Consider the following 18,009-nt stretch of genomic DNA (forward strand, 5'->3'; position numbering starts at 1 on the left):
CTTAGCGACGGACCAGCCCCTCGGTAAAGGGAGGGGGTGCCACTTGTGTCCCTCTAATGTGTAATGCGGATGTCGAAAACTGGAAGATGACTGTAACAAAACGTACAGCTTTGGCCTGTTCAATTTACGATCCCCACCAGCCTGTTCAATTAACTTCCCCACCAGCCTATTAAGATTTGCTTCCCAGTATACTGGAAGAAAGCGAGGAGAATTTTGGCATCTAGGAATGTCGCCAGAGTCGAGGATGTGAGCGGAGGCGAACAAGGAACGACTCTTGCAGAGGGGTGCCCTCGGTACGACATCTGGCGCGCTCGGAGGGGTGTAGCGAGCGAGGTGGGGCTAACAGAGCCCCTCCATCACGTCCAGGGCCACTGTTAGGGTGGCAGACGAGAAAAGTACGGGGGGAGGTATCAGGGCCAACGAGACTCTGGTCATGTGTCCTACTCGGCTTTCTGCGTGGCTTTTTTTTGTTTTGTTTTTATTTTTTGCGCACATATGAGATGATGTGTACGGGCGCATGAAAAATGGTGAAACGAAGCGCGAAGAAACGACAACGCCACGAGCGCTGATTTGTTCCTCTGTATTTGTTCCTCCCGGTTGTCGTTTCCCTGCGCTTCGTTTCACCATGAACCCTTACCAACTCGCCCAGCTTTCTTGGTTATGTAGGAAGCAGGAGTGAAGCGGGTGCGGCTTCCCACATTTATTAAGGTCGCGTAAGCCCAGCCAGAACGAGGGGCCGCCCAGCTGCTGAGTCGAGTTCCAACTAGAGATGCGTCACTCAGGAGCGATCCGGATCTTTTCAGCCGCTCTTTTTGAAGAACGAGTGAGCCGTGGCTCAGTAAAAGTGAGCGGCGGTTCTTTTGCAGAGAGGGAGCCCCTTCTCGCCCCCTCAGTGATCCGTGTCGAATGGATCACTGTCGAACGGAGCCCCACAGCACAGCAAACCATGGAGAAAGAGCCAACGGAGCCGAAAAGCCGAGTCAAAGCTCTCTGTGCCAGGTATTGCCGGCGCGAGAAAGCAACTCCACTGCCGGGCCGCCGGGTCAGCTGGGGCTAATTTTCCAAATTCCTCCAGCGCCCCCCTTCGTGGGAGCAGACAATTCGAGCCAGGAGATTCGGATGCAGTTTTGACCCGTTCTTCGGCTCTTCGCTCAGTTACTGAGCCGAAGAACCGAAGACCCGAGTCAAATAAGCCGTCTCTCTGCGCCATCTATTATCAGCGCGGGAAAGCAACTGTACTGCCGGGCCAGCTGGGGCTAATTTTCCAAGTTCCTCCAGCGTCCCCCTTCGTGGGAGCAGACAATTCGAGCCAGGAGAACCGGATGCAGTTTTGACCCGTTCTTCGGCTCTTCCGCTCAGTTACTGAGCCGAAAAACCGAAGACCCGAGTCAAATAAGCCGTCTCTCTGCGCCATCTATTATCAGCGCGGGAAAGCAACTGTACTGCCGGGCCAGCTGGGGCTAATTTTCCAAATTCCTCCAGCGCCCCCCTTCGTGGGAGCAGACAATTCGAGCCAGGAGATTCGGATGCAGTTTTGACCCGTTCTTCGGCTCTTCGCTCAGTTACTGAGCCGAAGAACCGAAGACCCGAGTCAAATAAGCCGTCTCTCTGCGCCATCTATTATCAGCGCGGGAAAGCAACTGTACTGCCGGGCCAGCTGGGGCTAATTTTCCAAGTTCCTCCAGCGTCCCCCTTCGTGGGAGCAGACAATTCGAGCCAGGAGAACCGGATGCAGTTTTGACCCGTTCTTCGGCTCTTCCGCTCAGTTACTGAGCCGAAAAACCGAAGACCCGAGTCAAATGAGCAGTCTCTCTGCGCCATCTATTATCGGCGCGGGAAAGCAACTGTACTGCTGGGCCAGCTGGGGCTAATTTTTCAAATTCCTCCAGCGCGTCCCCTGTCGTGGGAGCAGACAATTCGAGTCAGGAGAACCGGATGTAGTTTTCACCCGTTCTTCGGCTCTTACGGCTATTCCGCGCAGTTACTGAACTGAAGAGCCAAAGAACGGCTCCCGCTCTTTTCAAGAGCCGCTCTTCGCGAAGCGGATCTTCTGAGGTGCCCTTTGGGAACCGCGGCGGCGGCGACGGTGAATGACAGATTGGGAGGCCGCAATGGCAGCAGTGAACGAACTGCGTCTGTATTTTCAAAGTAATAGCAAAATAAACTCCTGTGACCATAGGCGTGCGCAGAGTTCTCGATTAGGGGGGGCAAAGTCTTACCGCTGCCCCCCCCCCCCCCTTACAGCAACTCCCGACCTCTCTCTTCCCACTGAAGGCCTAGCGGTCCGAACACTGTGCAAAGAGGGATGGTTATAAAATTTTTATTTCAATGTGGTGGAATTGCAACACATACAAAATATTTCTGAGCAGAAATTTTTACTTTAATGTGTTACATTGGCAAAATATGGGCCAATTTGGCGCCCCCCTTCAGATGATTAGGGGGGGCGGCCGCCCCCCCTGTGCGCACGCCTATGCCTGTGACCATATGATTCACCACAGTTACATTTGTGCGTGCAGTTGTTGTCCGAGTCAGGAACGAGCCGGATCTTCTCAACCCGTCAGTTCCGCAGCGATTCTCGGCTCCCGGCGGTCCTTTGGCAGAGCGGCTCTCCTAAGAACCGACGTTCAGCGGCTGCTCGCTCGATTAGAGAATCGTGCTGAGCATGGCTCTGAACGAGTCGTGTCGGCACGTTCCGGTAGTTATAAGAGGCGTATCGGCCGACCCAGCTGGGTCTTGTGTGCAACTTTTGCGTCATCTATTATCGCTGCCAAAAAGCGGACCCGTCTCGCTTCGAATAAACTGAACAAAGTGTTGTTCACCACCGCAATATTAAGATTAGTTTCTTGTATCATGTTTTCCAGAATCATTTTTTCTGACGTCACAGCTCACTAGTAGATATCATATTTGTGAGGTTATAAAGCTGACAAAAAATGCTTTTTTTTATATATATCGACCGAGAGTGATTCTGAAATACCACTGACACATAAAAACTTTTGTAATGATGCTGAGGCCAATTCTTTTCAGTACAAATACACCGGATGTTGTTACAAAATAAATGACTCAATAACAATTACATAATAATTTAGATTATGCATGCTTAACACAGGTTACAGACCTTAAATGAACCGCTGAACCGTTCCAATGAACCGGTTCATTTGAGTGAACTGAGCCATTCTGAGCCGCTCACTGAAGTGAGCCGTTTTGCCTATCTCTAGTTCCAACAGTCTGTGGCGCGTGGCACCGCTGAAGTTGCCAGGCAAGCACCGCTGATGGTGATTGTGGTGCTCATGATGACGATGGCGATGGTGTCGCTACAGTTGCTCCATGATAAATGTTTCCTTTTCTGGCGTCTTTGCGGTGACGCGTCGGGGACAGTGTACCCCGATCCGCTTGTCATACTTTCAGAAGGAAACCAAGGTGAAAATGACTTGAAAAACAAGATGTGGGGAAGATTGAATCTTGAGGAAGCGGGGACCAAGAATTAAAACAAATTGAAAGTGTGAAACATGAAATGAAGCACCTTTCCTTGTACTTCAGTACTGTTATTGTGGCTGTATTTTTCCCTAAAATATAAACCAACTCCCCCAGCTTCACACCTTCAGACAGAAAGCAGACATTGTGTTTGTCAATGACAAGTGATTCTACCAAACTTCCGTGGCTGTGAAAAAAGTCAGTGAGTAGCTCTACTTTCTCTGCAGTCTGTGGTGTGAAGTTCCTTTTCCAAACAAAACACAACGGTTTCTTGGCACAATAAACAGAAAAAATGCCAAATAAGCAAGTGATGCCTTCTAGAACTACACTACAGTCATGCAGGAAAGCCAAACCACCAAGTGATCTTTTTGCTTGAGTGCAAAGCTCTGCAGAGAAGCCAAATAAAGATTCCTTTTTTGTTGACACCAAAGCTCTGCTGGAAAGCCAAACCGTGTGGCTTCTATCACTGCTGATTAGCTCTAAGACAGGCATGTGAATGTATTGCAGTAAGGCATTTGTTGTGTAGATGTCCTTCATACCTAGATAAATATGAACCAGGCTGGCTGTGTAACAAAAACGTCAAGTGAGGTTACAACAAAATGTTTTATGTAAAATGTTAGAATACTGTTTGTTATAAATAGCAGTTAATGTTTTCAGTTAATGTTTTAATATGGTTTTGACAGTAGTTAAGTGGCCTGTTGGAAATCACTGGCTAAAACTAAACAAAAGCAATGTTTCATACAGCTGCAATCGTGTGAAAAAGCAAAAGAATGGTTTGGGCTCTAAATTCAGCAGGCGTGTTCCAGCTGGAAATGTGTTTGTAGAGCACAACAATAATAAAGGCACGGAAAAAAAGGGTGAGCTTAGTTGAGTTACCCCCAAAGTATTGGTAGACAGTTAGAATGCTTGCAAAAATTTATATTCACTTGCTCTGGTTTTAAGTTTATTAATACTGAGCTTAATGTACCCCACACAACACCATTGAAGAATGTTACACCTGCATGGACACAGCAGCGTTCAAGCGTTTAAGATATAACACAGTTTCATTTGAACAGAGGTAAATAAGAGAATATTGCATAATCAATCCATTTATACGTAAATTAGAAAAGGTGGGGTTTTTAAAGTGAAGCTCGGAAGCATGCTAAATGAAAGGGACGAATGGCGAGTTGATGTTGTTACTAATCACAAATTTCAACTCAGCCACCTTGCCGGAAACAAACCCCTTCCATGGAGGGAGTGTGCGTAATCGCAAGATTTTTTAGAGAAAAGTTTGTGAATGCACTGTACACGTAGGCCAGAAGGTATTTTGACACCCCAGCCGAAGACTCAGAGTCGTCAGTGCTCTTTTCTGCTGTTTTGATGATCAAGGGCTGTTTGTTCAGGAACCACCATCTCTCTCAGTCACTGCATTCATGTGCTTGCTCAGGGAGCTAGCAAACATGAGGACCACCTATAGGCAGGGTTACCTCAGGCTCGCACAATTGCTGGAGAGGCTAAACAATGTTTTCAAGATCCCCAACTGTGAGCTTGCACTATTTTTTTGCGAAAAAAACGAAGACATCTAGATAGGCCTTTGAGAGCTGTCTGAAATCACAAAAGTGAGTGTTTAGTGCCCAAACTGGCCAGCTAGACCTCACTAGTCGACCCAGACATTGAATGCCTCGCAGAAAAATCAATTAAAACCTACGCTCTTAATACTACAGGCTCACTGCATTGGCTTATTGCATGTCTTTGTGTGGGTGGGCTTCTGGTTTCCACCTATGAAGCCTGTTGGTTGTGTTACAGTGTCCAGTCCTGCTGTCAAACTTCTTGTGAGGCTTGCACTGCCCTGGAGTGTACCACCGTGGATTCCTTGGAATTTATGTTGGCCATGGGAAATCCTAGTAAATCATTACAAGCCCCTGAAGCTGGCTGGCAAGTGGGCACTTGTTTAGCGACCACTGTTTAGGGGCACAGTAGGCAGGCTGTTACAGAGGCTATGACGAAAAAATACAAGGTTTGTTCATTAAAAAGACTTCTTTGCCCGAAAAACAAATAACTTCAAACAAATAAGATAGTACAGAAAATGTGTAGAGCAGTGGAAGTTCCATACACACTTTCCAGCTATTTTTCTATGACATGACAGAATCTTGTTTGTGCAATTGACAGCCACCGACCTAACCCACCGCAAAAAAAACATAACTGGGCAATTGCAGTGGGGCCTCCATTCCGTTTGATCGTATCACTTGAGTGCTAACGTACAGTTAACACACAGATAACTGCATTTGCAGTGCACGTCCATATAACATCACTCGTGCCCATATTACATCAATGCAGTTTGAAATTGGGATGTTTTTCACCATTTCTTTTGGTTAAACTAGCACCATTATAGCCCTGACCTTTGCCTATCAATTACATTTGCAGTGTGCTCGCTGCTTATACCCATGGACACAAACAATCCGCTCAGGCTTTCACGTTCCAGGCACATCTTAAGATTCTCTTTGACGTTGACTATTGAGCCTGCGTAGAACCCATGGGTTTTCATATGCTGGAGCGCATGTATGTGTATTAGACATGATGGTCGGCCAAGTGTATACTCTTCCTGTTACCGTCTATACAGCTCCTTCTCTGACCCTACTGGCTGGGTGGCCTGAATTGAGTCCCTTTGCTGAGGGGACTCAGTAAAATCTGGCCAACACAGCATATACCGCCAGATATACAGAGAGACGTGAAGGTTATGCCAATGCAGCAGCTATGGCATGAAGCGCCTGGATAGTGTACCTTTTGGAGGACCCAGGTCCTAATTTGTCTTAGCATCATGTGTGTGCCAATGTGAGGAGCTGAATGCATGACGGAAACTACCCAACCACAATCTGGGTGTCATGAGCAATCCCCCCAAGAGACCGGCTTCCCGAGGAGGCCTAGCAGAAGAAGAGGAGGAAAAAGGAGACATGGAGAATGTGATGGGCAACCCCCTCAAGGAGGGGACTGGGAGAATGAAAGGAAGAAGAGAGGCGCGTGGACAGAGGAGAGCGGGGAATGGCGACGCCTGCACGGAAGCTCTAGGCACCGAACCTGGAAAGGCGCCCTGCCGGCCTCCTGAGCGCGGCAACGATCCTGAGCACCACAACGCACCCTTGGCGGCTTCAGAGACGACCACCAGTGGGGCGACCTGGCTTGAACGCTCGGGCTGCGCACCCGAAACAAGGTCCCCATGGCACCCGGGGCTACGTACCCTGGTCTCTGGCAGCATGTCCGGCAAGCCTCTCAAGTGCTCATCGACTACCGGACCCTAGCGACTACAGCTGCAACTAGCAACGGACATCAAGCGGAAAGTGAGCTGAAGTTAACTGGGTATAGTGCTTGCGCCCCGAACGTTTTACGCTACTGCCGGGAGGAGCGCTGTGATGTGTGGAGTCGTGCGCGCTATTTTCGTTGTATATTAAACGTCTCGTTTTTTCTGCGTCCAGTTCGCCCAGCTAATTGACGTGACAATTTTGGCAAGCCTGCCAGGATTCATAATTTTGTATTGTCACTGTTAATTCACCCAAGTGGACTATGGATCCAGAGAAACTGTTAGCCCTTACCGAGGCACTAGGATTGACGAAGGAGGAGGCTTTGGCTATATCGGAAAGAGCAGCCCGAGAGAAGCAGAAGAGATATGAACGTGAACGGCAGAAGGAAGAGAGAGAGCGGAAAATACAAGAACTTAAGGAGCAGCTTGCTGAATACGCTTCGCATGGACCGATAACAGAGCGAAGTGAGAAGGCAGGTTCTGTGTCACCCCGAGCCCTAAACATCAATCCAAAGAAATTGATGGAACCGTTCGACGAGAGCCGGGACGATGTAGACGCGTACCTTCGACAATTTGAAAGGATAGCCGCATGCCAGGGATTGGAAAGGTCAGAATTGACCATGGCGTTGAGCTTGCTCTTGGAAGGAGAGTCATTGAGTATCTTTGAACGAATGCCATCGTCAGACTCTAACGACTACGACAAAGTAAAGATTGCTCTCCTCCAAAGATTTCGGCTAGGTGCAGAAGAGTTCAGACAAAAGTTCAGACAGTGCAAGCCAGAAGATGCAGAGACAGGCCGACAGTTTGCTGCCCGGCTTAGCAACTACTTCGATAGCTGGATTGAGCTTTCTGGCACCAAAAGGACCTACGAGGCGATCCAAAATAGGATCATCGTGGACCAATTTCTAAAGTGGTGTAATGCCGATTTAGTAGACTTCTTAAAAGAGAGACGGCTTCAGGTTCTCGACGACCTGGCCGAGTTGACAGACGCATACATCGAAGAGCAGGGTTTGGAAAATTTGGGTGAAATGAAAGTCAAGCCAGACAAGAAGCCGGAAATCAATGCAAACACTCCAGAAACAAGAGATTGTCCAACAGGTTCCCGCCTGTCTAGAACATGTTTCTCATGTGATGGCGTGGCGCATCTGCCAGAAGATTGCCGCACTAATAATTCAGGTGGCAAAGCAGACCTTGTGTGCAACGTTTGCTACAAGAGGGGACACGAGACTGAAGACTGGCGGTTTAGGACCAAAGACAAGGCGGGGAGTTTTTTGTGCACACAGATCCGGACGCCAGGTCTTCAGCAAGATTATGAGGGAAGAGAACAAGATAAAGCTGAAGTAGTAGTAGTTGGCTCAGCGATTGACCAATTGGACGAGGAAAAGTCAATGCTGCGGGTTCCGTCCTTTCAACCATTGGCACTAACTCCTAGCGAACTAGAAGAACGACAAAAACAAGACCTATCTCTACGGGGCTGCTATCTGCAAGTAGGAACAGAGTGGAAACGAAATCGTACAGGGTACGAGTTCCAAGTAGTAAATAGACTCCTTTACAGAAGGTGCCAATACAATTCTGGTAGACAAGCAATGCAGCTGGTCGTACCTCAAGAGCTACGAGATGCAATTTTGGCAACAACGCATCAAAACGTGGTGGCGGGGCACAGACGGTTAAATCAAACTCTTAGGAGGATCACCGAGGAGTTCTTTTGGCCTAACATGCAGAGTGACACGAGGCGTTATGTGAAATCATGCCAAGTTTGCAGGCCAGCCATTTTTAAGGACCCCTCTGGAATTCCACCACGTCGAGGACAGTCGAATGCTATGTTACCAGTCAAAAGGGCGATTGCAAACAATGTCCAACGGAAATGGAGTAACGAAGCACGGGAGAAGTTCCCCAGGTGGCCATTTAAGTCCAGCTGGCATGGAAATAGTGGAGGATACAGAGCGCAAAGAGCACTTGTTTACAAGAAGGGAAAACTATGGAAGTAAAAATGATTCAGAACGTTCGACGTGCTTCATAGACAGTTAGTGATGTATTTAGCTACATTCGTTAAAGACTGGGAACTATGCACACTTGTGAACTTAAGAATAGCATGGCGAACTTTGTGTGAACTTAGTTTCTTACAGACTATTAGGACTTTGTGGTGACACCGTGAGTGTGAGAAACGACAGTGCGAGCCAAGCTAGTGGATTCTACAAGATCAACCCGGCGGCCAATCTTTGGGGTGTGAATGAGGCGTTTTTTAGGGAAAAAACGCTTAAAAGGGGGAGGTGATGTCATGAGCAACCTCCCGAAGGGGTATGTGTCAAAACCCCCGAAGGGGCATGTGCCCAATAGACGGGCGTGAAATGTGCCAGCATTGAAGTGAACTTAGAGACGTGAGGAAGAAGAGGAACGAGGCGAGCGCTGGGAGAAGGAAGAAGAGGGGAAGACCAGGCTACGCTCCTGGAGCCGACCCCAGCGTCATCGGGGCCTGACGACGCCTCAGGCCTACCGACCGGAGTTCCAGGCGACGATCCTGGAGGGAGACCCCGCGGCAACGCACCGTCGGCAACTCCTGAAACGGGATGCAGCTGGGCTACAGGCAGCGACGCTCGGGCTACGCTGCGACGTCAGTGCGACATCAAAACTAGGGCTACGCTCCCTTGGCTGTCGGCGGCGTCGGGTGGGCCAGCTTCCTGCAAGCCTCTGCGAGACGCGACGAGACGCATTGACAGTAACGTGAGGCTACGTCACACCTGAAGACTTAAACGCGAACTCAAACCGCGAGAACGCTCCCATGACTATTTACTGTTTTTTGTCTTGTGCCTTAATACCGTCGCCATCTTATAAACCATTTTTTCTGTGCATCCTGTCCGCTGGATGAATTGACGTGACACTGGGCCACAGGATACGAGACTGCAAATGTTCTCACTCTTTCACATCCTTTGTATCGCAGATGTATTTCTGGCACATTTTGCTGTAGTGAAATGGCTCACCACTACAGCTGCAGTAATTTCTTCTGAAAAATCTTTTCAAGCGCTGAATACCAAGCATTTATGATGCAAGAAGCGCATGCTCACCAGAGTTTTCCGCACACAAAACGTAGTTCAGGTAAAGAATTCTAAGCCACAATTCAGTCGACTCGGAAATATTTACAAAAAGTGCGACAAACTGCCGATTTCGGGTCTTCTTTGCTAATCTCCTTAAAGGGGAAACTACTGTGCTGGGTTGTACGCGGTACATGCGTGGGGACACCAATGATTACCTTTTCTTGCTATCCGTGGTTTGCGCTTGTAATGCGCACATGCGACCAGTCAAATATCAGTGGCCGCGTCTCGCCTACGTCCTGAGCACTGTACGTTCCGCACTGCTGTCATTTTGAAAACACACCGCGATTTCAGGCCACCCATTTAAGCATTCTGAACTTGCCGTGGTGGAAACTGTTGATAGCAGATGCCGCCGCGCGGACATGCTGCAGCAGGCTCACATAATCACGCTCGGACGGTGTCTTTTCTTGCGTGGGACTTAGGTTGTTGGAACGGGGCCACTCGGCTGCGCGATGTCAACGCAGGTACCATCGGCATACAGCAGGCGGTCACAGGTCAGCATTACTCGAGAGCGGATTTTGCTACCGTGTGGAAAGGCTGCTTGGCACCCGCATACGGCAACTTTCTCGCACTTTGTGATAGTGCAGTGCAACTCTGTCAACTCTGCTTCATCTACGTTGTCGACGCAAGAAATTCGGGGCTTTCGGATACGCCATACCGCCAGCAGTGGCAGCACCGGCGGCTTCCGCAAGAACGAACAAAAAAATTCTTTTATAAAACTTCTAGCAAATGAGTGGCTTTCTAATTTATTATTAAAATGTAAAAAAATGTGCTTTTTGTATTCTACTACGCGATATAATAACAACTGCTGGTAATATGACGTCACTATGACGTGTATATGACGTCCCGCAAGGCAGGAGTTGTTGCGAGAGGGCTCAATCTCGTGCCCCACGCGGGGTTCCAGACGCTGCCTTCAAATTATTGCTAGATTTCCTGGAGCTAGGCTACCACGCATTTCCACGAAAAGGACCTTAGCACCACTAAGGTTTTTTTTTGAGCGTGTTGAACTTGCAATGCCTGCCCGATAGCAAACACTGGTATACAAAAACGTTACGAGGCAAAGATGCATCTTTCCAGGTACAGCAGCATGACAATAGCACAAAGCAAAGGTGACATCACGAGGGTCACACCAGTGATAGGGCGCATTCCCTTGAATTACTGTGGTAGGTATAGGGACCGGTCACTGCTCAGAGGGCGCGACGAATAAAGTACGCCCAGCGCCGCCCCGCGGAAGCTTGAGCTAACTTTGGGTCGGTGAGAGCCAGACGGCGGGCTCGCGTTCATATATTCGGCACCTCTCGGTTGTTTGTTTTTCCGATTCTGCGATAGTTTTTGAAAGGTGTCTCATGCTTGAAAACTGTTCTGGCAAATAGTTCCCCTATGTCTCTAGTGCTTCTGTGCGATTTCCGGACAATTACGGGGCTGAACTACTACTGTCGGCCTCGCGTGAGTGAGAAGTTACAGAGATTGTACGTTCCCGCGCGCGTGCGGCGAGCAAGAAATTGATGGGACGACATCGTTGCGAAGTCCCATTCTCAGCAAGGGAAGCTTATTTACAGTGTCGATTCAGGTCAGTATTAATTTTTTATTGTTTTACAGCCTAATAAAGTGACCCCAGCGTATACAACGGCGCTCCACGACAGAAGCGTGTTTGTGTTGTTTCCTCTCTTCGCGCAACCACAGTGCAGTTACTTTTCCGGTTGCCCTTCTTCATCTGGGTTGGTGTTGTTACTAATTAACAACGGATTCCAAACGTTATTAGCTGATTACAAAGTAAACGCAGTTCACGTACACAGTTGGAAATCTGCTGCGGAGCTGCGGTTGTCTTTACGAAGATTCCGTTTAGTTTCGGCTTCTATCTTGTGAGTAAGAGACGTCTTAGCGGCTAATTGTGATACAGTTTGTTCAGGCCGTTCAGAATTCTCCAAAAAAGTATTTCCTCCTCCTCCCCATCCTCTGCTTAAACAATAGTAACCTCAACTTTCAGAGTACGCAAAACGCATTAAGGAAGTCCGCATGAGTGAATGCCACCTTGCCTATGATAGCTTGCCACACTTTCGCTTGCAATGCGTGGCTGAACTCTGTACACTTCGGGGAACAAAGTAGGGCAGTAAGTGGGATGCGTATTGACCGTCTTGACATTGCTTTTGGCATCACCCGCGAAGTGCTGTGAACATATTCTTGTGCCGCCTTTTGGCATCCATTAAGTGCCGTAAATGTCGCTAAAAAAAGGTTACTGCTGATAAAACAATAGTGGCAGAAGCCGTAATACTTTGCGTTATGCAAATACTACGACAGCATGCGATTCATCGCAGCGCGCGATGTGTATAGAACACTGAAAGCAAACGTGTTAGTTTTACCACCCTTCGTGTCTGCGCTGCGCATAAACAGTCATCGCACTCATAATTTTACTCAATCCACTGATAAAAAATGTCATGGCTTTCTTACTGCTAAAATCCATTTCTTGCGACACTTATTCTCCACGGCTGCCCGAGAAACCTGTACAGAACGATGGCAGGCTGCCTTTCGCGCTTGTGGCAGTCCTTCACGCAGCAGTAGCGGCGTGGCCACTTATTCTTTCCTGCAGCATTTTGATCCTTTCGGACCCTGTAACTTGCATTTATAACTATGTTTCTTAATAAACTTCCGCCACGCAACATCGAACCGCATGCAGCGCGCGTATTTTTACTGTGCACTGAACGGCTGGTCGCGACATCCACCGACCCAGAGTTGCTAAGCGGCGGCGAGAGATGGCGCTGCAGTCACGCGCAAACTTAACTGTTCGGTGCCTATATCTGCTAGGAATCTCTAATAGGACTTTGTAGAGGCTTCAGTGCAGTTCCACTTATTTTCTTTGGTATCTAATTAAGTAAGTTTAACAGCAGAGCTGTTTAAGCTTGAGCTTGGTGCGGCGGCTTCACAAAAATAAAAATAAAAATAATGAGTGCATGTGAGCTTTCACCAAGTGAGGAGCACCTGGTGCCGTCCAGGCTTGCGCGTGGGCTAGCGTCACGTGAGGAGCTTACAAAAAAATACCAAGAAAAATACCGAGCGCACGCGAGTGCGCACCTCATGAGGAGCGACCGGCGTCATTTAGCTCGATCTTTGCCGAGCGCTTGTGGCAGGATCTCTTGCGTTCTCTTCTGCTCCCCAATTCCTGTGCCTGAAGTTGAGAGCACAGAACAGCTTCCACTACAGATAGATAGATAGATAGATAGTTTGCCGCGTACACATAGATAGATGCCGCATACACAAAGCCGGTTGCCACTGCTTTTAGCACGTGCTAACGCACTTCACATTGGGAGAGATGTACATGGACAAAGCGATCCGGGCCTGCCAGTCATGGAAAATCTATGTGAGGTGCAACAGCCGGGTCTCCAACAAAGGGAGATTCGCACCACTAGTGCAAGCTGCGTTACTTTTTTGGTCAGGACTTCCTATTTGTTGGTTCAGTTTTCTTTGTAGGTATGTTTGCTTAGAGGCTTTCTTGAGTCAAATATATGCATGGCCTGCTTAGCCTGTTTCTGCGTCCGGAGTCCATTCTTACCCCCAAACATGTGACACATTTGTCTGTATTAGGCAAGACCAATATGAGGCATGTCTTTATTATGGCACGCACATTACCGTAACCACGGCATCCCACCTAGAAATCATTGGCAAGAGCAGCATATACCACAGATGCAAAAAGTATAGGAGTAGAGCACACATCTGAATACACTCACGTCGGCAGTGCCAAACCAGTATAATTGGCAAGAGTAGCGTATACCATAGATGCCAAAAGGGATGGGAGGAGGGGACCATACACAATACATTCAATGTACAAGTGATGGAGCCATTTTCTAGAAGTTGCTGTCCAACATGAAAATATACCTGCTCACAGTTGATGGATTAAACAACTCTGCACATAATGTTTTTCTTCTCCACACATGCTTACAGAACTTATGCTTGGTCACCTTTTAGGTGAATCACTGGCACCTGCTCCTGGCGATGACATTAAGTGCCATGTGCCAAAACTGGTTGAGAGCTACTTCCAAGCAATCATGCTTTTACTACTGCTCAGTGCATAAAAGCACGGCAATTCTGATGGCACAAATTGGTGTCCGAAGAATTGTTTTGCATTTATCAAAACTCAACTCTACCATGTGTTACGATAGAAATAAGTGGTCACATGACCTCTCCGTGCGGTGCTCCAGCAGCTCGTCACTCTTTTTGCATTTATTCGTACTTGCTTTGAAATTATACAAAGAAAATATTCCTTCACTTTGAAATCTAAAATCGCTTTCCACACCTAGTTATAAATCATAAAAGAGATGACTACTGCACTTCACCAGTAGGAACAGAGTATTTCTTGGCAATTGGTTTTTGAGTTTCACCTGCTCAGCTTTTACCCAGTATATGATTTTACTTGCTTAACCATGTCCGCATGGCTGAATAGCTTTTCTCGAGCTTTTTTTGCAGGTTCTCCATACAGAGGGAATTACTAAGTACGTCTCCATAAATCTTTCACGCTTAACCATATTTTTCTTTAGTCAGAGTTCTTTTAACTGATAACAGAAAAATGGTGCTTATCACCGAGTGTAGTCATGCATAAAGACATGCATTTCTGGGTAAAGCCCTTCTGAGGAATACTTCAGAACATCAGGCCCCTTGACATAGGTCTATCTCATTCATGTCCAAGGTATTAAGACAAGCTTGTGTGACGTATATAGCACATTGACTTTATACCCATGCAGATTCATATCGAGAAGTTCAATCTTTTGTAAGCATTCCATCACCTATCGCAACTTACCAAGGTTGCTTTCTTTATAGGCCGCACTTCTAAACATAGTGCAGACAGGTCATTCTACTAGTAGGGATTATTGTTTTTGAAATAAGCGTTCCAGAATGGCACTTTTCGGACATACACGGCAAATATAAAGCCTTTCATCAAGGCGAAATTTTTAATGCTTAATGAGCTGCCCTTTTCGAAAAATGTTGCAAAATCCTTGACAAATGTTGCAGACAGTGTTTTTCCCAGATTGCAATACTTCCTAGAATGATTTTCGGAATTTTTTTCCTGGTATACATAATAAACACAGCTTTCCGTCAAGTGCCATGGTTGGTGCTTAATCAAGTCCCACATCACAAAAAAACCTATTTTTTTAAATGTAGCGGCAAATGTTTTTCAGCAAAGTTCATCTTCTACAATTCCTGAAAGGCCCTTTGGAAAAAAGCTCTTCTCTTGTTGCTGTGCACTGCGGATGATTTCCAGAGTGTAACCCTCCACAAATAATTGGGCAGCTTGAACTGTCCAACTGCTGACAGCAGCTACACATGAAGGGCCTAAGAAAAGTGCAATTTTTCCCATCATATTTCTTGAGACAGATGAAATATTTCTTGAGACATAAGCCCTGGCAACAGCTTACATGTTCAACCAGACGTCTCTTTTTTGCGTAGCTCTTCTGACATACTAAACAGGTCGGGCTTCTCGAGAGTGAATTTTTTCATGAGCACCTAGGTGGCATCTTTTAGTAAAGCTTTTCTGACAGATAGTACACATGTAGGGCCTTTCATTAGAGTGAAGTTTTTCATGAGCAACCAGGTGGCTTCTTTTAGTAAAGCTTTTCTCGCAGAGAGTACATATGTAGGGCCTCTCATTAGAGTGCACTCTTTGATGAGTAACCAGACTGGATCTTTGAGCGAAGCTCTTTTGACAGATGGTGCATAAGAAAGGCTTCTTGCCCGAGTGCACTTTTTCATGGGCAATCAAGTGGCCTCTTTGAGTAAACCGCTTCTGACAGATTCTACACAAGTAGGGCTTCTCTCCAGAGTGCAATCTTTCATGAGTAACCAGGCTGTCTTTGCGAGCAAACCTTTTCTCACAGAAGCTACATGAATGGGGCTTCTCACCAGAATGCAATCTTTCATGAGCAACCAGGTTGTGTTTTTGACTAAAGCTTGTCTGACAGGTGCTACACACATAGGGCCTCTCTCCAGAATGCAATCTTTCATGAGCAACCAGGTTGCTTTTCTGACTAAAGCTTGTCTGACAGGTGCTACACACATGGGGCCTCTCTCCAGAGTGCAATTTTTCATGAGCAACAAGGTGGCTTTTTAAAGTAAAGCTCTTACAACAGATGAGACACACATGTGGCCTCATTTTAGAGTGCAATCTTTCATGAGTAACCAGGTGGCCACTTTTAGTAAAACTCTTCTGACATATGCCACACATGTAGGGCCTCTCGCCAGAGTGCAGTCTTTCATGAAAAATCAGGCTGGATCTTTGAGTAAAGCTCTTCTGACAGGTGCTACATACGTAGGGCCTCTCTCCTGAGTGCAACCTTTCGTGATTCAGAAGGCCGGATTGCTGAGTAAAGCTCTTCTGACATATGCTACACACATAAGGCTTCTCTCCAGAGTGCACCCTTTCATGAGTAAGCAGGTGAACTTTTTGAGAAAAGCTCTTCTGGCAGACGCTACACATGTAGGGTTTTTTACCAGAGTGCAATCTTTCGTGAGTAACCAGGCCACTTTTTTGAGCAAAGCTCTTATGACAGGTGTTACAGACATAGGGCCTCTCACCAGTATGCACTCTCATATGAATGTCCAGGTTGCATTTCGCATTGAAGACCTTCTTGCAAACAGTGCAGATGTAGGGCATCTCAGTGAGACATGTTTTCCCATTAGCAGACGGCTGCTGGTGTTGTTGATCACATAGGCAAGAGAAATGCTTCCCTGCACACTGGATTTCCTTGCTGTCACTATAAAAATGGCAGAACGAGACAGAAGGCAAAAAAAAAAAAAACACATGAACATAATGCAAGAAACAAGCTAAATACCATCCAGTGGCGTACAAACCAGGTTTCTGACCAATAAATTATTATTATTCATGGAAACATTCCCACACTGTACACTAGAAAAAAGCCACTGTGTCCTCAAAATTTAAAATTTTCAAGGCCTTTTCTGAATCTCTGAGTACAAAACCTTCTACTGGTTTTCAATTTTCACTGTATAAGCATAAATCCCATCGCAAGTTTGCTGTTACAAGATTTTACAAAACAAAGCTAATTATCATAAACCATGCCTTAAGAACACCTATTCAGTTTTCTTATGAAAATATATCTTTAGTGAAGTGCATTCGCCTCCACCTTCTCTGTCAACCGTGATCTGCAGAGCGACACCAGCACCACGTCCCTACGGAAGAAGCATCAGTGCGTCAGTTGCTGATTGTGCACAGGGCCCACTGCCACGCCCGAAAACTCTCTATTTAACCCAGTAATAAACCCAGTTTACCAGAGGATCCTTAGCGTATAGCTGTATCGCGAGTGCCACCCCTCCCTCATTTCAACCTCGGGAAAGCCCGCAAGTTTCGAAGCGTTTCAGGAATGACCTCCTGAGAAACCCACAGGATCCGAACCAACACAGATGAACTATCAATGTTTGAGTTCTCAAGGCCAAAAAAAAAGGAGAAGAAACGCAACAGCCTCCCGCAGCTTCCCTGCCGGTGCCTCCCTGACTGCTTTTTCGAAGCATAATGCGTATTTACGAAGTCGCCCGCAAATGTGGGCACAAGAGAAAGGTCCACAGATCCCTCGTCGCTCATTTTGCTGCGCTTAAATCTGAATATAAAAGGATCGCCAAGCTGAGAAAGCCCCTCACACGCTCCGTACCAAGCAGTCCCGCGACCGCCATCCCCCAACATGGCGTCGCATGCTCGTTTCGTTTTTCTTCCGGTAGATGGCGGTCCTTTTGCATAAGGTCTATAGCACCCCTTCAAACAAAGGTTGACGCAATCATCCATGCCCCAACACCGACTGATGCAGGCAAGCTTCGGTCCTTCATGGGCCTCATTGAGTATACTACGCAAGGTTTGTCCCACACCTTGCTACCGAAGTAGAGCCTGTGCGCCGCCTACTCCGCAAGGACACTCTCTTCGACTGGGATGCAGCCTTGGAAGCCAGCTTCCTAAAGGTAAAAGAGCTCCTGGCCTCGCCCAACGTATTGTGCATGTTCGATCCAGTGCTCCCAGTCATTGTCAGTACTGATGTCTCTGCATACGGGTTAGGTGCAGTTTTGCAGAAGAGAGATAGCGGGCATATTCACACAGTTGCATTTACGTCAAGGACATTGACTGAAATCGAAAGGAGGTACTCTACTGCTGAGCATGAAGCTTTAGCATGTGTCTGGGCATGTGAA

At 47.2% G+C, this 18,009-nt stretch overlaps 1 protein-coding gene across 10 annotated transcripts in view; it reads right to left on the reverse strand.

Annotated features, from left to right (window-relative positions):
* Window positions 1–18,009, reverse strand: part of LOC144158156 (uncharacterized) — a 70,260-nt gene that overhangs the window by 31,183 nt on the left and 21,068 nt on the right. For 7 of the 10 annotated variants that reach the window (XM_077688814.1, XM_077688816.1, XM_077688815.1 and 4 more), the window contains exon 5: window positions 16,396–16,574. In XM_077688814.1, the coding sequence (XP_077544940.1) occupies window positions 16,396–16,574 (179 nt within the window). Of the gene's footprint in view, window positions 1–11,415; window positions 12,998–13,400; window positions 16,575–18,009 lie in introns of those variants that run through there. The other 3 variants (XR_013319959.1, XM_077688821.1, XM_077688818.1) reach the window with 3 other exon arrangements.

The sequence above is a fragment of the Haemaphysalis longicornis genome, unplaced genomic scaffold (assembly GCF_048455015.1).
Source record: "Haemaphysalis longicornis isolate Haplotype H1 unplaced genomic scaffold, Haemaphysalis longicornis Haplotype H1 scaffold_10, whole genome shotgun sequence".
In the NCBI taxonomy this organism is placed as follows: Eukaryota; Metazoa; Arthropoda; class Arachnida; order Ixodida; family Ixodidae; genus Haemaphysalis; species Haemaphysalis longicornis.